Source organism: Zootoca vivipara, chromosome 5 (assembly GCF_965207765.1).
Source record: "Zootoca vivipara chromosome 5, rZooViv2.hap1.1, whole genome shotgun sequence".
In the NCBI taxonomy this organism is placed as follows: domain Eukaryota; kingdom Metazoa; phylum Chordata; class Lepidosauria; order Squamata; family Lacertidae; genus Zootoca; species Zootoca vivipara.
This window is the reverse complement of record NC_142588.1, coordinates 76,777,795-76,802,511: the sequence shown is the minus strand read 5'-3', so window position 1 is coordinate 76,802,511 and position 24,717 is coordinate 76,777,795. Positions and strand designations below refer to the sequence as shown.

The 24,717-nt window shown below is 40.7% G+C and overlaps 1 protein-coding gene across 5 annotated transcripts in view; it reads left to right on the top strand.

The window, feature by feature from the left end:
- The window catches only part of VEPH1 (ventricular zone expressed PH domain containing 1), a 137,414-nt gene that overhangs the window by 46,044 nt on the left and 66,653 nt on the right, over positions 1 to 24,717 (top strand). For all 5 annotated transcript variants that reach the window (XM_035133536.3, XM_088669119.1, XM_060274451.2 and 2 more), the window contains exon 7: positions 18,678 to 18,898. In XM_035133536.3, coding sequence (XP_034989427.3) covers positions 18,678 to 18,898 — 221 coding nt within the window. The remainder of the gene's footprint in view (positions 1 to 18,677; positions 18,899 to 24,717) is intronic.

The window sequence follows — 24,717 nt, the reverse complement described above, 5'->3', positions numbered from 1 at the left end:
GCCGCCTCAGCCAGCAAGAGGGGAGACCTCTCCTTCCGGCACCCGAATTGAGGCGCGCGCCCACACGTAGGGCGAAGCGGCGGCATTTTGGGGTACCCAGGCTTTTATGCTGGCCGAAAAGCAAGCGGCAGGCATTTCCGGGTTCTGAATCGGACTAGGCGTTCATGTTTTCTGTTAGCTCTGCACTGTAAATAGTACGCACAATGAAACTCTTAAAGATCGTCTTTACTCGAGAGTAGCCGCAACAATCCCCTGACAGCTGCATTACAATAGCCTTGGATAAATGACTGATTTGTAGCTCTGTGACTACGCTTGATTATAGCCAGAAAATGACTGGAATGTAGTAAAGATAAACATTTTAAGAAACATAAAAACAGTGCCTACATTACAGCAACCAGAATAGTTTATTCTGTGTTCTGAACTTTCCAGATCTTCTTAGCATTAGTTTCACAGATATCTTACCTATCCACCCGGCCCCAAATCACTAGAAATGATGGCAACTCTGGCTTTGTCTGTAACATCATGAAACAAACCTTTCTCCAATTTTCGCTGATGTCCCTTGCCAGCTACCATAAATTAATAGGTTCGAGCTCTTCCTCCACCCCTGCAACACAACAGTTTTTCTTGTTTTATGGATAAAACTAAAGGCAGTGTTTTCTTTTAGCTCCGAGATTGTACTTTCACCCGAACCCACTGGAATAAACAATCTTACCATGCCTGGTGCGTACATCTGTGTGTACCAGAATGGGATGAGTGAGTTTTGACAACCACAGGACATATTAAGTATTTGGGTAGGAAGCTATATGTAATGGGTGTGAGGTGGTTACTCATGAATAACGACGCTGGAATCCAACCTGGCTTTTTACAAGTTTATTGTGCATACTATGTACAGTGCAGAGCTAACTAAAACACATCCATCTCAGTCACTTGCAGAATCTGGGAGTGGCCCCTTCCTGTTATGAGCCCAACAGAAGAACTTGGACACCCCCATTCTCTGCCTACCCTCTTTGCGCTTGACCCCTCTGCGCAGATAGGGCACTGGAAACAACGTCTCCCCTTCTGAACCTCCTGTTGAAGGCAGTGCAAGGGCTCTTTGCTACCATCGCTGAGCCCTCTCCCCACCTTTCTAACCACCCCTTCTTCCTCCCCATTGGACGACTCGCTCCTATCCCGGCTGGAAGAGGTGGTGCTGGAGAGGAGGGGCTGATCTGGCCTCCCTCTCCTCCCTCGGACCCTCTGGGAGCTCCCTGACACTATACATTCAAATATCTAGAAATATATGAAAATCCAATCATTTCCTCTAGTACGGTAGTAAAGCGGGTGTGGCCCTGTGCCAGGCAGGAAAAAGGGTTGTAAATTAAACAATAGGCCTGCGCATGACTACTGCCCTTTAAGTTGCACAGAATGTAGAGAGAAGTTGCACATCAGATGAGGGAGGGAAGGAAGGAAAATAGAGGGGTGGAAACTAACCTGCTTGAGCCCCTAATAGTGATGAATATCTTTCAACACAAAGTCACACACACACTTCAGTGCTCTGGTCCCTTTGATGCTCAAAGAGTCGTTGAAGGGGAGATTAATTAGTTGTAGAGGGAAAGCATGTCCCCCCATCCTAATTAATAGTTCTAAAAGACTGCTTAAATTCTAATGCAGTGGTACCTCATGTTACGGATGGGATCCGTTCTGGAGACCCATCTGTAACGTGAAATGCCCACAACTTGAAGTGCTGCGTCTGTGCAGGTGCAGGGTGCGATTTGGCTCTTCTGCGCATGCGTGAGCAGTGAAACCCAGAAGTAACCCATTCCGGAACTTCCGGGTTGCCGCGGGACGTAACGCAAAAAGACGCAACATGAAGCGGACACAACACGAGGTATGACTGTATGAGCAGAGCCCCTTACAGCTGCAACGGAGGGATTGAAGTGGGCTTGGGAGATGTCCAACATCAGGTATAGCCAGCTATTGTGCTAGGCTGTTGACCACCAGCTTTCCCTAAACCTCAACAGTGAGACCTACAGATTTCCCAATTGCTTGCTCCCTACCTCCCATGATGATTACCTGGGCCCATAACCTATGTACAAAAGACTGCATGTTGCAAGGTTCAGGACAGATTTTTTAAAGAAAAATCTTCGTGCAGCACATAGCTATGGAACTCGCTTCCCACCGGAGGCAGAGATGGCTACCAACTTTGATGGCTTTAAAAGAGGATTAGACAAATTCCTGGAGGATAAGACTATCAACAGCTACAAGCCACGATATGTGCAGTTTTCCAGAAAAAGAGGTGCCGGAACTCACCATGAACGCCTTTCTTGTTCTCTTACAATGGCAATGGCTGAGAGGTGCTGGAACTGAGTTCTGGGTGAAAAAAAGCGCTGGTAATAATAATAATAATAATAATAATAATAATAATAATAATAATAATAATATAGAATGAAACAAATGTGCAGCTTCATGAAAAATTTGTAAGTTTTTTTTTATTAGTTATGAAACACCTCAAACTTCAAGAGGCACTGATTTTAAGAATGCTAGTGGAGTGCCCAGAATTTTTTTTTAAAGTATTTCCTATGAAATTAACTGCAAAATGATTGTGACTACAATTTCCTACTTCTTTTTCTACTGACCTCTTCTCTTCTCTTCTCTTCTCTTCATATTTTATGATCTGATACCTTTGAAACATGACCTTTTATTATTATTATTGCAATTTTGACCTAGAAGTATTGTGGGACAATATTGTTTCTCTTTTTACCTATCTTGCTTCACCCCATAATATTTCCTGGGTATCCTGTAGACTGGACTGTGATACTTTGTTCTGCAGATTGTCATGGGGTGGCTTGCTGACAGCACCTTCAAGTAATAAATCTTACTTTATGAGAATGTAGCTATTGGCAAGACCAGAAGACAGATTGTAAGCTCCCTGATAAATGACCTGCCTTCAGACTTGAAGGCCCACTTCTGATGGCTGAACCAAGGGAGACCCTCGAGTAATTCAGTGTCACTTTATCAAGTTATTGCACGTTGTATTAAGCATTGTCTCTGGTACGGCAAGAGATAACCAGTGCAATAGGAGCACATAAAAAAATAAGAAACTTAATGAAGAAACTGTGTCCTTGTGACACAGCTTTTGACGGAGGCGTCTTTCTATGAGTTTGTCATTTAAACTGCAAAGCCATGATCCAACACAGAGTTAAGTGTGCCTAGGGACAGGGAAATCATTGGGCTTAAGCGTACTTAGCTCCATGTTTGATTGTGCCTGGAGACTTTCACAATTCACTTTCCTGCAAGGGCTGGAATGTGATTCTATTTTGCTAGTTTTGTCTCTACTCCAGTTTAATTGGGGGAATGCTAGGAATGTGGTGTTTGCTGTATCCCTGAAAACCTGCAGGGCCCCTGGCATTATAACAATGACCATTTCTCATCTAATCTTGTTTAAAGAAAAAGAAAATTTATCCTATAATGTGTTGGGGTGTGTGTGTGGCTGGTTTCCTTCCCTTCCCTCCCCCAGCACGTGAACTGTTTTAGAAGCTCCAACAATTCCATGTTTTCAGTATTTCTAAAATTGTTGCTTGGAACCAATTGCAGATTTCCAAATGAAACCGAGGTCCTATTTTAGTGTGCCAATTGAGTGTTAACTTTATATCTGCTTTCCTGTTTCCTTGAATATCCTGTGTGGTCTTCTCTTAAAGCGTTTACTTGAGATAGCTATGTATCCTGTTTACATGTCCCATTTAAATTTCCTTTATAAACTACTGTAATTTATCATTTGTTTTTAACTTTTGCCCTGGCTAATGAATATTCTAATTAGTATTCTTAAGGAGAAGGTATCAGTACAGCGCATCACAAGTTTTCTCAGTTAAGAGGATATAGCTTCCCCTGGCATGATATGAGACAAAAAGGGTGAGTTTGGAAGTCTGTCACACTTTGTCTCAGAGATATTGGGAGGATATATGGGGCTAAGTGACTCTCTCTCTCTCTCTCTCTCTCTCTCTCTCTCTCTCTCTCTCTTTCTTTGTACACTTCAAAGGCTGTGTGGAATGTAGTCAGAAACAGCTTGAATGACCTCGGCAGTTGGCATACACTGCCTCAAAACTTTATTTGCTGTGCTTATTGTGTTTGCTTTGTCTGCAGTACATTGCTTCCTAAATTCGTCTTCAGTGTTTTTGAACAACTTAACAGAAGTTGATGTTTTCTACACATCTTAAGCTCCCGAAAGACTGGAAATGTGATCTATATACGTTTGCAAGTTTTTTCTATGTTATGAAATTAGTTGCCTTTTCTTGTTCTACAAAGAATGTATATCTACCCTCTAAAGCCGGAATAGAGAACCTATGGCTCTCCATATGTTGTTGGATTACAACTTGTATCTTCCCTGGAAATTGAGTTATTGATAGATATGGGTAGGCACTAACATTTAATATCTCCCAGATTTCCAAAGGCACCTGTTTGTAGAATGAAGGTTAGGCGATGCTATTGCAATGCTTAGTTCACTAATGGATAGAAATTCTGTATAGGTTTGAGCCACTACTTAGAAAAAAAATATGAAAAAAACTAGTTAAAGGATTCATCCACACTTACAATTTGCCCTGTGCTTTTTAGGTACAGGTCCGTAATTTCCCGGTTCATGCCTAAGCATGGTTCCCCCTGCCCCTGTTGTTTCCCAAGGAAAACCTGCTCTTTAATTCTGAGTTGAAACTAATGACAATTCTGGTTTTCAGTTCAAGCTCATCATCGGGGGGGACGGGGGACGGGACCTCCTCAGCATTCAGAAAGTTGCAAACTGCTGTGCTGAAGTATAGGGTCCTAAATGAAATCAGGGGCCACACCCATAATTGTATTTCTACAACTAAAAAAACTTACCCTGTTTAATTTGTGTCGTCAGCCACAGAGCTGTTAAGACATAAGGCATATTTTACTTGTTCCTCTACCAATACTTTCCACTGCAAGCTGCTCCAGTCACAAGAGCAGGCATCCCCAAACTGCGGCCCTCCAGATGTTTTGGCCTACAACTCCCATGATCCCTAGCTAACAGAACCAGTGGTCGGGGAAGATGGGAATTGTAGTCCAAAACATCTGGAGGGCCGAAGTTTGGGGATGCCTGCACAAGAGAGTGAATTTCTTTAGCAGGGAAGATACAGGAAATGCCTCACATTCCTTCCTTCTGATTGCTTTGCAACAGCGATTAAGTGACTATGTGACATTAGCACCAGCAGTGCCTCCATATACGCTAATAAGCCTTGGAGTGTTATCTCCATGTTCAGGTTTATCATTTTTATATAACTTTCTGGTTATAACTGCTTCATAACTTTCTGGATGAAAGCTAAGGAGAGGAGGATGGTGGCTAGGGAATGAACAGGAAGATGAACTATTATTTTTCTACTCCCCACCCCCAATTTACCTTTATTTCACCCAGAAATTAGGGGGACTATTTTCAGGTGTAGTTCAGAGATTTTTGAACTTCATTCAACTTCACTCAGCTGGGCTACTTTTCTCCCAGACACCAGTTTAAACTACACATGCCACTTCCAAAAGCCTCGTTGTGATAGATACTTCAAACATATGCCTAGGGCCTCACCAGCATAAAATGACATGGTGGTGATGTCTCTCATTATTTGTAACGGAGTTTTGCACTGTCACCACAAACAGTAGCTTGAATCCAGAAAAGTACAAGCACAGCACCACTTGCTCAGTATGGTCCCATCCATACCTATAGCTCTTTGTGCTCCTTGATAAACTATTCCTGGGCTTGGGGTACTCTCTGGAACAGCATGGAATGGGGTGCTGGGTTGCAGTTGAAGCAGAAAATTGGAGCCACCTTGGCTAATATTTCTCTTAATTCATGCCAAGGGCACTCTGGATTGAAACCAATATATTGAGAGAATGGCTCTTCAGTGAGACAGTATTAATATTTTGCCCTTGAAAATCAAAACAATATTAATGAGCCACCTAATAACATTATTCTTTAGCTAACAATACATGGTACACTACACTCTTCTTTAGGGACACTTTAAGGACGCGGGTGGCGCTGTGGGTTAAACCACAGAGCCGAGGGCTTGCCGATCAGAAGGTCAGCAGTTCGAATCCCCGTGATGGGGTGAGCTCCCGTTGCTCGGTCCCAGCTTTTGCCAACCTAGCAGTTTGAAAGCACATCAAAGTGCAAGTAGATAAATAGGTACCACTCTGGCGGGAAGGTAAACGCCGTTTCCGTGCGCTGCTCTGGTTCGCCAGAAGCGGCTTAGTCATGACCTGGAAGCTGTACGCCGGCTCCCTCGGCCAATAGAGTGAGATGAGCGCCGCAACCCCAGTCGGTCATGACTGGACCTAATGGCCAGGGGTCCCTTTATCTTTACACTCTTCTTTATTCCGGAATGGCTTTTGTTCATTGCAGGAAGTAGATGCAATAAGATGTAGGGTTATTTTTTTTTAATGCATTTGTTCCCACCTATGATGAATAGTTAGTGGTTTTCTCCCATTGCTCATAGTAGGTTCTGTGTACAGAGTACAGAATCTACATCCCAAGACACTGAGCTGCTTATGTCATGCAGGATACTATTTCTAATCCAGTAAATACAGTACTTTGTTTGGATACTGTCCCATCATGATTATTTCCCAGTCTTGAATCCTAGCCAAGGACTGAGTCTGGCTCCCTCTAGATTTTAGGCAGGCCCTTTAACTGGGTACGGCTGACAGTCAATGGGCTGGTTGTCAGCATCCCTGGGTCATTTCCCTCTGTTTGCTTCCCTCCTGAGTAAGGAGAGAGAATTGGGAGAGTTTGGAACAAAATCTTCAACACCTTAATACGTTCTAATTACAGGTAGGTAGCCGTGTTGGTCTGACGTAGTTGAAACAAAATAAAAAAATTCCTTCCAGCAGCACCTTAGAGACCAACTAAGTTTGTCATTGGTACGAGCTTTCGTGTGTATCTGAAGAAGTGTGCATGCACACGAAAGCTCATACCAATGACAAACTTAGTTGGTCTCTAAGGTGCTGCTGGAAGGAATTTTTTTATTTTGTTTTGACCTTAATAAGTTGTTTGTTGTTTTCTCTGGTGCTGCAGTCTCTTCTGATTGTAGGAAAGTGAAATGGAGGTAAAGGCAGAGAATCTGCACCCTCCCTTGGGAGATAATGTAGAAGGACGGGACACTGGAATACCAAACTGAAAGATGTACCCGGGAGGAGGAAAACACACGATGTGGTTCAGTCCCGCTCTCCTTCCAACAGTGTACATGCACAGTCATTATATCCACAAAGCCGGTTAACATGGGGAAGTTTGTGGACAGGAACAGTGAGTGCATTCCAGCTCGCTCTCCTTGAGTTGATGCTACGTGCAATTTGAATGGCTGAAAAAGACTCATGCGTCCTATAAGGCGATCTGAAATGTAAGCTAGATGCCATTCAGTGGAAAGACTCCCATTTTATCCCTTCAGAGTTGCTGAGCTCTACACTGCCTGTGCCTAGATCTTATACCTGTGGTGGGCAAAATGATATTTCCTCCTAATGTATCTGCTTAAATGTTTAGTCACTGACATTACATTCTGTTACCATGCTGAATTCTCTTAAGTAGTTTTGACATGCTGGCTTAGTAAGGTGTTTGATTACAGCCTGGCTGTGACATTAGGAGTAACGCTTACTTGAAGGGAAAGCACAGATGGGGCATTTTCATGACTAGGTCCAGTTTCAGTGACATCCGGAAGACCTTTCATGAGATATTTAAAAATATTTCTGGAACTGACAAGGGGGAAAACAGCAATGGGGAACTTGCCAGCACAAGTTCAGCATCTATCATCCTCACACTTTATAACTGGATCCTAATGACTAGCTGGTTAATATTTGAGATATGAATGCTTAACTGTGGCAAAGATAGTTGGTCCTTGCCTTGGTCTTGCTCCTTTATTTGTTGAAATTTGCTGAAGTTTTGAATTGTCTGGGACAGTAGTTAACTATTCTGATTGGGCTGGTTTGAAACTAGAAGGAGGGTGCTTCTTTCAGCTTTGACTCATTACTATGTAATCTGGTGGCGCTGTGGTTAAACCACTGAGCCTAGGGCTTGCTGATCAGAAGGTCGGCGGTTCGAATCCCTGTGACGGGGTGAGTTCCCGTTGCTCGGTCCCAGCTCCTGCCAACCTAGCAGTTCGAAAGCACATCAAAATGCAAGTAGATAAATAGGAACCGCTACAGCGGGAAGGTAAACGGCGTTTCCATGTGCTGCTCTGGTTTGCCAGAAGCGGCTTTATCATGCTGGCCACATGACCTGGAAGCTATACGCCGGCTCCCTCGACCAATAATGCGAGATGAGCGTGCAACCCCAGAGTCGGTCACGACTGGACCTAATGGTCAGGGGTCCCTTTACCTTTTAAATATAGTTAAAGCACCCTATTTAGCACTATTTATTAAAGATGGGGAAACTCAATGCCATGGGAATTTTATATATATATATAGATTTATTGAGTATTGACTTTCCATCACTTCCAAAGCCTTATGCAAAAATTCTAGTGGTCATGGTCAAACCCACAAATCTTTCATGTTGTGCTTACATGAATTAGTGAGGTCTGCATTCCTTTAAAATTATAACTGTTTTATGAAAAACCACCTTCATTCTTGAAAGCAAAAATTGGATTCATCAGAACAAAATCATGTCTACTCTCACAATACTTTAACTCTTTCATACCTCACCATCTACAGAAATTGCATTCTCAGAATTAATGTCACATTTGGTTTGTCCTTGAGAGGTTCCCTCATTTAGTTGACAGAGACTGGAGGCACAACATATGACCCATCTCTGCAAAGCACTCGCCTCTCAAAGTGAATCCTACTCTGGTTTGGAGGAGCTAAAAATGGGAAAGGGGGTGGCTCTCATTCTCAGTACAGTCATACCTCATGTTGCGTGTGCTGTGGGTTGCGTTTTTTCATGATACAAACGCGGTGGACGCATGTGCAGAAACGTTATGCGCGCTTTTGCACATGTGCGAAAGCGTCGCTTGGGTTGCAGACTTTTCGGGGTGCGAAAGGCACCCCAGAATGGATCGGGTCAGCAACCCGAGGTACCACTGTACAACTCCCAAAGATACAATACAAAAGAGTTGTGCTCTACTGCAAGAGGCCTTCCCTGGAAAATGGTAAGCTCAAGGGGGAAAGGCTGGTCATATAAGTTTTTGCAAACTCCATACAACTCCAATGTAGTGGCTGACCGAGGCGTAGCAAGGGGAGGATGTTGATAGCACAATTTGTTGTTTCTTGTTTACAATTGCAAAATGATAGAATGCATAGTGCACGCAGTGTGACTGCAAGTGGCACATGTAAGTGCATCTGGCCCCTTTACTTAAAGCAAATAATTTACATTGGACAAAACTGTAATGGGAACATACGCTTAGGCAATAAATCCATTGCTCAGGATTAGGAAACATCTGCAGAATGAAATTCTTCCACCAGTTTTCACACATGGCTCAGGGAAATGTATTGATCTTAAAAATGATATACAATTTGTTCCTCTCTTTATCCTCTGCAGTTTCAAATCTTGGATTTCATAGGCAATTGTTCCTCCCAGATTTCAAAAAAATATGGCGCTGGTATTTCTTTTTCCCCTACTCTTTAATTTTTATATATATAGCTTTTAATGACTTAAGATTAGATAGAGAGGTTTTAAAATAAAATAAATCTAAACTACTTATCTTTTTAAAAATCCACTAAATTTGTGATCTTTTGTTGTTGTCTATTATTCATTTGAAAATGGACTGGAGATGAAATAAAAAGAAACACAGCTGGCACTATAAAAGCTGAAGTTGTTCTGCAAAACAAATAATTAGAATACCCATTAAAAATAATAAGCATGATTATTTAGTTATAAGCATTGCATGAGAACAAAAGGGCAAAAGACGTCACTTTTTTTATTGCAGTGTCCAGTTGAGAAATACAAGCAATAAAATAGTTTCTACCCACATATACTGACCTTTTCCTTATCTTTGCGTTCAGTCCAGTGATTCATCTTGCTTGGAGAATCTGTGTCTGAAATCCTTCCCCCCAAATTGTCTGCGTTTTTCTTAAAATCACTATGATTTTGTTCATACATCACCCTGCCTGTTACAAGTAATGATTTATGGCAGGTTTAAGGCAAGTAGCATAGGTTTGCTGCTGCTTCCTTGTTTATAGGAGGAAGATAAGTGCAACATGATAATGATGGTGATTTCAAAGTGTCCCCACTGCATTCAGACCAAAAACATTGAGCTCAGACCCCATGGTTGAGCTCTGCTGAAAAAAGCCACACACACACACCCCAATTCTGCACAGAAGATGACTGTGCACAGTACTGATTGGCTGGTCCCTGGGAAGTCACTGAAAACCTCTCCCCAAATAAGTGCTCACCTGGAGTTCTGGGTGGGTGGCATTTGCTGCATGGCGTGGCCGCAGTGGGTCCATGGAGGCAGCCACCATCCTCCGGCATGGCCAGAGGAGGGGATGGACACCTTTTTTTATATATAATTATTTATTAAATTTTCCAAAATGAACACATTTAAAACATTATACAAGACAAACAAACACATAAACAAACATTCAAAAATACAAACATCCCAAAAAACATGCTCCGCCGAGCTTGACTTCCCTCCCTCCCCTCAAAAGGTTTTCTAATCAGTTCTTATCTCGCAGTTCCTTTGTATCTAATCTTTAGGGTCAATTCGTAGGATTTATTTCACGCCTGCAAGTGTCTTTAAACCTTTACAGTTCATTTCCATATAGTCCACAAATTTACTCCAATCCCTTAGAAACCTTGTCTCCCTCTGGTTTCGAATCCTGCTAGTCAGTCTCGCTAATTCTGCATATTCAATCATCTTTGTCTGCCAGTCTCCAATTGTCGGTAAGTCCTGGGTTTTCCATTTTTGGGCTAATAATGTCCTCGCCGCGGTTGTCGCATATAAGAAAAGGGTACTATCCTCCCTAGTTATCTCTTGGCCTATCAGTCCTAACAGAAAGGCCTCTGGTCTTTTGGGAAAAGTATATTTAAATATCTTTTTCAGTTCGTTATATATCATTTCCCAATATCCTTTAACCTTTTCACATTTCCACCACATATGATAAAAGTCCCCTTCCTTTTCATTACATTTCCAGCACATTCTGTTACTCATTCTATACATTTTCGCTAATTTCACTGGAGTTAAGTGCCATCTATACATCATCTTCCAAACATTCTCTTTCAAAGCAGTACATGCTGTAAATTTTATTGTTTGGTTCCATAATTTCAACCACGCATCATATTCAATATTATGCCCAAAATCCTTAGCCCATTTTATCATTACCTCTTTCGTCAACTCATCTTTAGTATACCACTCTACCAGCAAGTTATACATTTTGGACAACAATTTTACTCTGCCCCCTAGCAACTCTGTTTGAAATTTGGACCTTCTCTCCTCAAAACCAATTTTTTTATCTTGCACAAATACATCATTAATTTGATGATATTGCAACCAACTCGTCAAATATACTTTCACCTCTTCATACGGTTTCAGTTTCCAACCTTGTTCCGATTGTCTTAGAAAATTTTCATATGTTGGTCTCTCACCTTCCATATTCACTTTTTTCACTATGATCACTTCCATTGGTGAGATCCACCATGGCGTCTTGGTCTCTAACAAGGCTTTATTTCTTTCCCATACTTCAAATAACGATCTTCTTATAACATGGTTCGTAAATCCTTTATGGGTTTTTTTCTTATCATACCATAGATATGAATGCCAACCTGCTCTGTTGTCAAATCCCTCCAAGTCCAACAAGTCCGTATTTTCCAATGTTATCCATTCTTTTATCCAACAGAGACATGACGCTTCAAAGTATAATTTCAAGTCTGGCATGGAGAATCCGCCTCTTTCGGTCTTGTCTACCAATATTTTATATTTTATTCTTGGTTTCTTCCCCTGCCAGACAAATCTTTGTAAATCTTTTTGCCATTCCTTGAATTGTCTTGTCCCCTTTATAATAGGTATTGTTTGAAACAAGAATAACATTTTGGGCAATACGTTCATCTTTACAGCTGCAATTCTACCAAGGAATGACAACTTCCTCCTATTCCATATCTCTAAATCTTTCTTTATTTCTTTCCATACCAATTCATAATTATCATTAAACAAATTTATATTTTTGGTTGTCATCCATATTCCAAGGTATTGTACCTTTTTTACGATCGCAATACCATATCTTTGCTGCAAATCTTCCTTCTCTTCTTTACCAAAATTTTTTATCATCATTTTCGTCTTTTGTTTATTCATTTTAAATCCTGCCAATTGTCCAAATTCTTCAATCACTTCTATCACTTCAGCAACACTTTCTTTGGGGTTCTCTAAAGTTACAACTACATCATCTGCAAATGCTTTCAGTTTGAATTCTTTCGCACCTAATTTAATTCCTTTGATGGATTGTTTTTCTCTAATTCTGTTTAATAGCACTTCCAAGACCGTAATGAACAATAACGGGGACAGCGGGCATCCCTGTCTGGTCCCCTTTGTGATTTCAAATTCATCTGTCAAAACATTATTTACTATCAATTTTGCTCTTTGTTCCGAATATATTGCTTCAATCCCATTCAGGAAACATCCCCCTACCTTCATCTTTTCCAGGTTCTTTTTCATAAAATGCCAAGATATATTATCAAAAGCTTTCTCTGCATCAATGAACATCAGCGCCGCAGGTTTATCTATCCTAACCTCCAAGAATTCTATCACGTCTATAATATGTCTTACATTATCTTTTAATTGTCGGTTAGGTAGAAAACCTGCTTGGTCTTTATGGATCAAGTCCTTCAAGATCTCTTTCAATCTTGTTGCCATTATATCTGCAAAAAGCTTATAGTCATTATTCAATAATGAAATTGGTCTGTAGTTTTTTACGTCTAAACCATCTGAACCATGCTTCGGTATCAAAGTTATATAAGCTTCTTTCCATGTGTTTGGGGTCTTTCCTCCTTGAAGTATGTTATTCATTACTTCCACTAATACAGGGATCAACTGTCCATTCAGTACTTTATAATATTTTGCCGATAGTCCATCCGGTCCTGGCGCTTTTCCTTGCTTCATCTTCTTTATCGCATTCTGGATTTCTTGTGCAGTTATTGAGGCATTTAATATATTCTTCTCTTTTTCCATAATTTGCTTTAACTTATGTTTCTCCAAATATTCATTTATCTTTCTAGCATCTTCTTTTCCTTTACTATACAGGTTTTTATAATAATTTTGAAAGGCCCTTCTGATTTCTTTTGGGTCTTCAATTATTTCTTCCTGAACTTTAATTTTGTTTATTATATTTTGATTTTGTCTTTTCCTCAGTTGCCAGGCCAACCATTTCCCTGTTTTATTTGCCGATTCAAAATTCTTTTGTTTCATCTGCTTTATCTTCCACTCTATTTCCTGATTCACCAACATGGAGAATTGTGTTTGCAACATCTTTATATTATTCTTAATTTGCTGATCGTACGGTTTGTCGATCAGCCTCTTCTCATTCTCCATGAGGTGTCTCAGAATTTCTTCTTTCTTCTTTTCTTTATTTTTCTTTAAATAACTGTTTTTTTGTATTAAATAGCCTCTCATTACTGCTTTACTTGCGTCCCAGACTATATCTATTCCAGTTTCTTTATGCAAATTCCAATGGAAATAATCCTTCAAGATTTCTTTTGCTTTTTCCACAGTTTCTTTATTTTCCAACACTTCTTCATTCATTCTCCATCTAAAGGAATTCTGTTCTTTCCCTCTCATCTCCAAGAATACTGGATTGTGGTCCGACAATGTCCGTGGCGTTATTTCACTTTTTGTTGTCCTGGGTACTAATTCTTTAGAAATCCACATATGATCAATTCTTCCCGAACTTTGGTTTGGTTCTGAAAAAAAGGTAAATTGTTTCGTCGTCGGGTGTTTCACTCTCCATACATCTACTAGCCCCAGATTTTCCGTAAGTTCAAAGAACGATTTAGGTAATTTTCCATCATGCTTCCTCTTTTTTGTTCTGTCCAATTCAGGTATCGCCACTCCATTAAAATCACCTAACAAGATAATCTTTTGATCCATGTATTCCATTAAATCTTCCTCCAACTTCTTAAAAAATTCTGCCTTGTTTTCATTCGGTGCGTAAATTCCAACCAAAAACATTTTTTCTCCATAAAATGTTATCTGTACAACGATCACTCTTCCCTCTTCGTCTCTCGAGATCAATTTCGGATCCAATTTCTCTTTCACATAAAAGACTACTCCTCTCTTTTTATTAGCAATTGAATTTATAAACTCTTTTCCTAATCCTTTATTGATTAAAATATGACTATGTTTCTTCGCTACATGAGTTTCTTGCAAACAAATCACATCCAGACTCCTTTTCTTCAAAATATGTTCAATCTTATTTCTTTTCTTCTTATCATTTAATCCATTTACATTCCATGACAACACCTTGAGTGCCATGTTCAAATTCTGTTACAAGATCTGATTTAGTCTTGGATGGGTATTTTATTACTATCTTTATCCTCTTCCTCCTCCTCCTCTGGTTTAGATTCTTCCCCCGATTCTCCTTCTTCTTTATCTTCTTCCTCTTCTTCTCTCTTTTTCTCTTTTTTCTTCTTTGGTCTAACGTCTTCTTCTTCTTCCTCCGTCTCTGCAGCCAAAATTGCTAAACTTGGTTCCAACGGCCCCAGGAACTTCTCATATTTCCTTAGAAATTTCCCGATGTCTAACATACTCGTCAATATATGTTTCTTCTCTTTGTAATAGAACATTATTCCTTCGGGATACTCCCACTTATGTTGTACTCCGTTCTTCCTCAGTAGAGACACCATTGATTTATACGCGTCCCGTTTGCGAAGGAACCTTCCCGGTATTTCTTTAAAGACGATTATGGGTCTTCCTCCGATAATTAACTTGTTAGTAAAACTTAATTTCAAAATCTCATTCTTCATTTCCATTGAATTGAAGATCACCAAGCAATCTCCTGGTGCTTTTCTTGCTCTGGCTTTGGCCGATTTTACTCTAATCCTAAATGCAGTGACAATGGAGTTACTCACTTCTTCGTCTGTTTTCTCCATCCATTTCGCTAGTTCTGTGGTGATTTTTGCTTTAATATCTTCATCTTGTTCCTCTGGTATACCTCTTAATTTCAGATTTAATTGTTTTTGCTTCATTTCCATCATTGCCAAATTATCCAACATCTGTTCATGGGCCTTATCTAATTTATCAACTTTTTCTTTCACCTTATCCGATTGTTTCTTGACATCTCTAATTTCTTTCTGATTTTTCTTCACCGCTTCATCAGTTACTTTGGATCTCACTGTTAAATCCTTTATTTTTGTTGTGAGGTCCCCCACTGCCCCTTCCACCTTTTTCAAATTTTTTATCTAGATTATCCTGTACTTCCCCTAACTTCTTTTCCATGCGTTTCTCATTTTGTCTTAATTCATCTTTAATTTTCTGCCATAAAACGTCCAGATCCTTGACTTCTTCTTGCTTTAATCCTCTTCTCTCTGATGGTGTTGCCGATGGACACCTGGCACTACCTACCTCCGGCCGCAATGGCCTCTCAGGTATTGACGGACCCAGGTGGCGCTGTGGGTTAAATCACAGAGTCTAGGGCTTGCTGATCAGAAGGTCAGCGGTTCGAATCCCTGCAACGGGGTGAGCTCCCGTTGCTTGGTCCCAGCTCCTGCCCACCTAGCAGTTCGAAAGCACGTCAAAGTGCAAGTAGATAAATTGGGACCGCTCCGGCGGGAAGGTAAACGGCGTTTCCGTGCGCTGCTCTGGTTCGCCAGAAGCAGCTTTGTCATGCTGGCCACATGACCCGGAAGCTGTCTGCGGACAAACGCCGGCTCCCTCGGCCTATAGAGCGAGATGAGCGCCGCAACCCCAGAGTCGGACACGACTGGACCTGATGGTCAGGGGCCCCTTTACCTTTACCTTTGCCCACAAGGCAGATCAGGGGTAGGGCCTTGGGAGCTGCACCCAACCTGCTCTTGGCCTATTTAAAGGGGCGGCCAGGTGGAAGCCACCCTCTTGGCTGTTTGCTGCTGGATTTCTTCTTATTTCTTGAGGTGAGGCCTCTTTGCCTGTCTGTTGGCTTGGGCCGAAGCAACAGCCTGGTTAAAATAAGTAATTTAAAACATACTTGACTCCCACCCCTCTTTACCTGTAGCTATGATGTGCATGATGCAATAGGATGCCCCCTCCTCCTCCCCCCTTCACAAATTTACTGCCCCACTTTGCTGGGACAACCCCTGCTGGCCCTAGCTCCCATTGTCTACGCATTGGGTCTGAAGCATGAAGTCTCCGCTAAAAACATGGACCCCTCCATTTAGAGCAATGGAGAGAGTGTTCTCCTGCTTGAGGATTTCCCACAGGTATCTGGGTGGCCCCTATGAGAACAGGATGCTGGACTACGGTAGATGGGCCATTGAGCTGACCCAGCAGAGATCTTCCTGTGTTCTTAAAGTTCCTCATGACTGGCTATTGAATTTGGTTTATCTTGTAGGAACCTCTTGCAAAGATCTTACAATGCAATGTCTGTTGAATCAATTCTCCAAAGTTGAATGATCAACCCTTTATAATGCCCAATAGTGGCGATAACTTTACCAAGATAAATCTAGAGTCACTCCACATTTGTCTTCTGCTGTTTCCTTATATCGTTTCATGCAGTAAAATAGCTTAAGCGTTTGCAACACTTTATATGAACATCACTCCCCTGTCAACAAACGTAATTGTATACCATAAAAATATAAAATCTGCTTCCCATAAGGAACATAAACCTACCCACTCAAAACCCAAACCTATAATATAACAATGGTAACTAAAATGCAAGCATTAGTTTTACAAGAGACTTCTGATCTTGGTCTTGCTAAAGATTATTGCTTTTAAGTTGGTGAGAATGTTTTTTTATAGACTTTTTGTGCACACACGTGTGCATATTAATTCCATATCCTATAATGGTATAGTTCATTATTCCTTGACAATTCCCTCTAGATGCATAGCAGAACTTCAGCACTTCTGGATTTCTGCCAGCTAGATCAAAGTAGGAAAGGGCTGGATGATGCTTCCCGGCCCGCTTGAGTCTACTGCATATATTGTTTGGGAAACAGAAATGTTTTTTAGCAAAAATATTACTTAAGGTCTCTTTTATGTCTTGATCTCTCTGACCCTAAAGAAAAAGTGCAGAGATGGGTAGTATAAAATCATGACTTTCCAAATATACCAGCTGCCTTTAAAATGCAAACTTTCTATTTTTTGAAGCCCACTTCTTGAGATCTATATTCTATGTCCTCTCTGCTGTTTCTGAGGAATGAATTAGCAAGGTCTTTCTTACACCCTCATTGTACTCATACTTCAATATTGCCTCCTTCCTAATGGGATTCATTTCCAGGGTTTTGAGCTGAAAGACTGTTGGGGTTGTCAAACGTTTTATGGTAGCTTCTTCTGGCCATAGCTCATTTATTCTCCACAGGTGTTGTTGTTTTTTTATCAAAAAGCTGGCTGCCCCAACTGTCTTTCAGTTCAAAACACTGGAGTTGACTCCCATTAGGAAGTAGGTGGGTCGTTTTTCACACCTTCAATCACTATCTATATATCAGCAGCTGCTTCTGTATTTCCTGATTGGGAAAACAGCCACTGCATGACAAAATCGACAGTTCCCCATGTTTCCATTTGAGTAAAAGAAAATATGCTAGGAGATCCACCTACAGATCCCCTGTGTAACATGTAGCTTGGCCCTGTGTCTACCTATTGCTAGACTTTCATGGCTGATACTGGAGAGGAAATCTAAGGCACAATTCTATGTATGCTGCTTGCGAGTAAGTCCCATTCTGGGAGTTACATATGAGTAAATAAGCATGAGCCGTCTGAAGGCAATCCTGTTTAGGGAAGTTTTTTACTGTTTAAAGTTTTATTATGTTTTTATATATGTTGGAAGCTGCCCATAGTGGCTGGGGCAACCCAGTAAGATGTGTGGAGTATAAATAGTAAAATTATCATTATGGAGTGGGACGCCCCTATTTTCATCAGAGAAATGGCATAGACTGCCCGTCTTTTCTTTTACATTTACAGTGGTGCCTCGGTTTATGAACACAATTGGTTCCGGAAGTCTGTTCATAAACTGAAGCGTTCATAAACTGAAGCGAACTTTTCCATTGAAAGTAATGGAAAGTGAATTAATCTGTTCCAGACGGTCCACGGAGTTCATAAACTGAAAATTCATAAACCGAGGTGTTCATAAACCGAGGTTCCACTGTACAGATGTTGTACTTGTGGCAGTTCCTACTGTTATTGGCCTGTTCGCCCATTGGAATCGTATTCCTTTCTTCGTGGCCTCTTCTTCCAATCTTACTAAGCTAGAAGAGCACTACAACCTCATTCCCTAATTAGGATATATAGTTGCCAATCACTTTCCTCATTTTTTTTAGCCAGTGTACAATATACAAGACACTAGAGAATTTGAATGGGGTCTTTGCTTCCCCCTTCTAGCTTTATACACATTTTGCTTGAGTTATTTAAACAACGACATTCATTAAGTGTGTGCAACATGTTTATCCCAGCTGTACTTGGGGTTTTTATTTTTCACGCAAATGCTCAAGTGGTTCGAATTCCTCCCCCACAAATGTTCTGTGGATTTTATTTTTCTGGTAAAGTAGTCACAAGTATTGAAACTAACAGCGTTCACTTTAAAACACCATCTTTTTATCAACTGAATAGGAAAGAGCCAGGATCTGCCTGATCTACTTGGTTAATCAGCTGGCTAACATGGAGCATTCATTTCACCATATTCTTCTGCTGGAGATCAAGCACATCACAGACACCTTCTCCAATATCCTGGGCATCCAGAGCAGAGACATTTATCGTATGAGCAACAGTTTCACAGCCATAGCGAAACTTCTTATCCAACAGCTGGAAAACGACGCAACCGCCGAGAGCAGGTAACCCCAGTTCTTTTGTTCCTTTATCTCGGTGACATAGCACATTAATGAATATGTGTGGCATCTTAGATGTGATATGGTCACACATTTAGTATATCAATTGAAAAGTAAAAAAAAAAATCCTTCCAGTAGCACCTTAGAGACCAACTAAGTTTGTCATTGGTATGAGCTTTCATGTGCATGCACACTTCTGTTCCAGTGTATCTGAAAAAGTGTGCATGCACACGAAAGCTCATACCAATGGCAAACTTAGTTGGTCTCTAAGGTGCTACTGGAAGGAATTTATTTTTTGTTTTTTGTTTCGACTACGTCAGACCAACACGGCTACCTACCTGTAATTGAAAAGTATTTAACAATCAGATGTCTTTCTTTCAAAAAAGATTTTATTTATAATTTTTCAGGGGGAAAATACAATCATACATTTTCCAATAAACGTTCAATTAAAAAAATGACTTCCCTTCTACCCTTCCATGGTTATCTTTTGATGCTGTGTATTATAGTTAATCAACACCTTCTTTTCTCAACTATATTCTCAAGTTAACTTTTACTTCTGAACTTACTCCACACCTGCTAGCGTACTATGTTTACAATATTGTTTTTTTAAAGAAAAACAACAACAGACATTTTCCAATCCTCCTGGAAGGCTATCTCATTTTGTTCTCTAAATTTACTAGTCAAACTTGCTGATTCTACATACTCCATCAATTTCAACTGCCACTCCCCTTTCGTGGGTACTGCCTCCTCCCACGGTTTTGGGGCATATAATATTCTCGCTGCTGCAGTCACATACACAAACAATTTTTTTTTACTCTTTGGTACATCTGGTCAGAGGCGGAGTGCACCCGGGGGTGGGGCTAGCATCCCAGAGGTGGGGCAAATGTCCGAGGGGGACGGGCAAGCGCCCGGGGGGGTGCGTGGCCACCGCGGGCGTGGCAATGTGCACCTGGAGAAGAGAAGGTTAAGGGGTGATATGATAGCCATGCTCAAATATATAAAGGGATGGCATATAGAAGAGGGTGAAAGGTTGTTTTCTGCTGCTCCAGAGAAGCGGACACGGAGCAATGGATTCAAACTACAAGAAAGAAGATTCCACCTAAACATTAGGAAGAACTTCCTGACAGTAAGAGCTGTTTGGCAGTGGAATTTGCTACCAAGGAGTGTGGTGGAGTCTCCTTCTTTGGAGGTCTTTAAGCAGAGGTTTGACAGGCATATGTCAAGAATGCTTTGATGGTGTTTCCTGCTTGGCAGGGGGTTGGACTGGATGGCCCTTGTGGTCTCTTCCAACTCTATGATTCTATGATGTCACCTCCCCTCAGGTATGGCACCTGGGGCGGCCCGCCCTCACTGCACCCACCTTTCTCCGCCTCTGCATCTGGTCCAATTATCCCTAGAAGAAAAGATTCTGGTATTTGGGGGGAGAGTCCTCTTAATATTTTTTTCCATTTCATTATGTATCATCTCCCAATATCCCTTAGCTACTCTACAAGTCCACTGCATATGATAAAATGTACCTTAGACACATTTATTAAAGGATGGTGTTTTCTTATTAGCTGTGCTCAGATGATGGGTCGTGTAGATCAGTTATTGGAGGATTTTATAATCGTTGAAGTTTCAGGAGGAGACTCTTCTCTAAATGCTGGAGACCCTAAATGTGGGCTGCCAGCTCATATGTGAGTTCTGTAGGACAGCACAAATGTTTGAAAACAGCTTGTCGTGCCATAGTGTGCAGGTGTGGGACTTCCTGAAACAACACTGTCCCTCAATGTACACATGTCCATTGAACACTGGATACATGGGAGAGATTCCAGTGGCCAGCAAAGAGTTTATCTTGCAAGCAGTAGAAGAGATGCTAAGAAATCTCATTTCAGCCAGCTTATTAAGGTACCTGAGAAGGGAAAGGATAAAAAGGTCTGTTTTCTGGGAAGTAAGTGTGACTCCATCATATAGCAGTATGGTTCTACTTCTACTACTTTGAGGGACTTTGGCTCACATACTACAGAAAGAAAGGATACATTTAAAAAATAGCGATTATACCCCACAGGTGTTTTCCCATTCAGCCGCTCTCAAATACCCCAAACTTCTTTGTCAACTATAAAGTTGACAAAGCAATTTGGGTGCTTAGCAGAGGAAGCTAAGGAAAACTACAGAACAACTCTGGTGTGCACTGAAATGTTTACCTCTTACACCTTTAGATTGTACCCAAAGTTAATAGTAATATACATATATAGTGTTCCAAGTATTTCATCTAATTTATCTCATTAATCCTTAGAGTAGCCCTCTTCAAATTTTTGCCATATCAGTAACCAAAGGATGAGAAAACAGAAGCTTGCATAATGCCGCCTAGCAAATTTATGGCAGAACCAGCTTTTTGGTGCTACTTGTAAGAAATTTGCCCATTTGCTCAGACCTTTCACTCTTTGAAGGGTACCCAAATAGTCACATTCTATTTCTTGCTTCACAAATTGTTCATTGTTTCTTTGTGTAAACCGCTTTGAGGGTTTTGGGTTTGTGTTGTGTTGGTTTTTTTACAATCAAGTGATGTATACATTTTATGAAATAAGATAAATAAATAAATTACTGGCAACTATAAATTCATAGTTTGAGGTTGCAGGAGATGTTTAATGAAACAGATAAAATGGTATTGGTCTGTGGGTTGTGTCCAGTTCTACCACAATGGGACTTTCCTTTCCCATGTACCCCTAAACACTGCTTGGGGAGGGGGCCCCCACCCCTCTGGAGCAGATTTTAAGAGGCGGCAGGAGAAATAATAAGATGAGGAAGTGCGAATGAAAATCTGCTGTGTTGGACACAACTCTATAACTGTATTGATATAGCTACATGCTACACTTTTTAACAAAGCAGATGTTTTTCAAGTCTGCTTTCTTAATAAACCCAATAAACATTAGCTAAGGCTGAATATTGGATTATAAAAGTTTTAGAAAAGCCTATTGTAACTGCTACAAGCATAACAATGAGCACCAGTCTCCCTGTCTCACATCTAATACCTTAAAATCCCAGCAAACATCTCATTTCACTTTCCACTGGGGTATATTTTCATTAATGTGATATACCCAGCTGTTTTTCAAATAGCTGTCTATTAGCTCTACGCCACTCAACTTCATAAACACTTTGCTGTACTTGCTTCCCAAAGCAAGTTTTAAATGTTTTCATATGCTGAGCTCTTTAAATGGTTACATTTTATTGAACTTCTAATAAGTCCTGTTCCTTGCACTCGATGCAAATAGCCATTTTAAGTGCAAGCATACAAAAAAACAACCCACAACCCATGTTAAATACAATTTTCAAAGCCTTCCTTAAAAATGTCAGTGTGTCCAAAGAAGAGAAAACAGCACAAACTATGGACAACAACCTGTCAGAATTAAACTATTGATTCCAATGGGAATGCCCTTAATTTCAGCAAAATCATTGGATTTTAAGTGTGCTCAACTTTGACTGGGCATGTGCCTAGTATTTTAAAAGCATTCACTCTTACAATAAAATAGCACAAAACCTGTAAGGATAGAGATATGTAATTATTTTATTTCATCTATCCCTAGCATGCTCACCAATGAGTGAGTTTTGTATGAAGTAAAGCAAGACCAACTCCTCTGTGCAAACACAGTTCGCTTCATACCTGGTGTGATAATATATGTCCGATGAGGACAAGTCTTTTTTGTTGTCATATGCGGCTAATGTGCAGTAATCCCTTTTAAATTGCATGAGATCCTCATCACTAGTATTAAGCAGATTATAAAAGGTCAAGAGGAGATGGGAAATCACACATATGATAAGATGCAACACAGATGCCACTGACAATATAAATATGAAAAGCAGCCTTATGTTTGCAGTGGGAGCCAAAATACTGGATAGAATAAAAAATAGATGTAATGGAAACTTAGTGGACTTTAAATTCTACAAATGGCAGAATAATAATAATAATAATAATAATAATAATAATAATAATAATAATTTATTTATACCCCGCCCTCCCCAGTCAAAACCGGGCTCAGGGCAGCTCACACCAATTAAAATTAAAATTGGCTCACACCAATAAAATTCCAATAAAACATAAAAAGCAATTAATTAAAATACAGATTAAAATACAGTATTAAAATTTAAAATGCAGCCTCATTTTAAGTAGTCCATAAATCCAAGCCATGAGGGAGGAAAACACAGGGGTCGGACTAAGTCCAACCCAAAGGCCAGGTGGAACAGTTCTGTCTTGCAGGCCCTGCGGAAAGATGACAAATCCCGCAGGGCCCTGGTCTCCTGTGAAAGAGCGTTCCACCAAGTTGGGGCCAATACTGAAAAGGCCCTAGTAGAGGCCAATCTAGCCACCTTATGGCTTGGGATCTCCAGAATATTGTTGTTTGTGGACCTTAAGGTCCTCCGTGGGGCATACCAGGAGAGGCGGTCCCGTAGGACCTGGTAAACGTGATGAAAATATTAATTACTAATAGCATTGTATCAGAAAATTGAAGTGTATGCCATATGTATCTCTAAAGGCAACCCACAGGGGAAAGAAGTGTTCTGGAAGCCCAAAGGAGGTTGGGAGGAGTTATTCTGCAGACAAAGCATATATGATAAGATTATAGAGAGAAGCCGGCTGACAAATAAAATGTTCTCAATATGCATAACCTCCAACATCGCTCTGATCAAAAATGGGACACTCATTTTTTCATCTCAAGCTCTCATGGGAGCCAGCTGATTCTCACACACAACCAATAATGAGCATCTTTTGGTCTGGCTCTCTGGCAGAAGCCAAGTGACTTGCGCTAGAGTGCTGGACTGAAAAACCAGGACATTCCAGGATCCAAAGGGAAGCCGGGTGGCTTCTGTAATTCTAGGATGTACCTGTCAAATCAAGATGGTTGAGGAGCAGTGCTTTTTTCTATAAATAAAAATGTTTAGGGGTACTCTCATTTTGACTCAAGAAAACCACCATTTTATAGTTCAAATCAGGAAAAATAAATACAGTAAAAGGACAAAGATTCCCAAACTGTTTACCCCCAGAAAAAAGCACTGTTGAGGACTATGCAAAATGGATCAATATAATCTATGGCATATAATCTATCTGCTTGGCCACGTTGCTAGGCTGCAAAGCCACTTAACATAAGTATACTTCCAGACACCTTTCTAATTTAAACCTGGCCTCTTTTGATGCCATCACCCCTTCCTTGGCTGTTTTTCATAGTGACTTTATTTTAAAGACTATATTTGCAGGCCAAATCTTGCCTATAGGCAGTGCTTTTTGCTGGGGGGGTGTGTGCAGTGGGACCCTTACCCCTAAACATTTTGTGAATCTAACAGGAGAAGAACTCATTTTTTTAAAATTTAGTTTCTTCTCTAGCGTGGTGAATCACCAGTTCCATTGCTACCCCCGATGGCAGCTTCCTTTCCTTTCCCAGTGTTTCCTGAGTCTCAGACTGAAGCGAGTGTTTAATGTGTGAAGCAGTGTGGAATGTGGATGTGTGGTGTTTTACTGATGAAAGTCGGGATGATGTTAGTGCACACAACCTCATGCCAATGTGGAATTTACTGTGAGCTGTCAGTTGTGTAATATGAGGTGATGCATGTTCTTTGTACTTTTCTCCATTTACTGTATTTATTTCCCCTGATTTGAACTACAAATAGGGTGGTTTTCTTGAGTCAAAATGAAAGTACCTCTAAACATTTTTTGGGGGGGGGAGCACTGCCTATAGGTGACCTGCAGAGGCGCCACCACAATGCCAGACAGCCAAACTCCTCATACCAGGCTGTTAACAGGCAAGCCGTGCGTGTGTGTGTGTGTGTGTGATGACCAGAGTTGCAAGGCAATG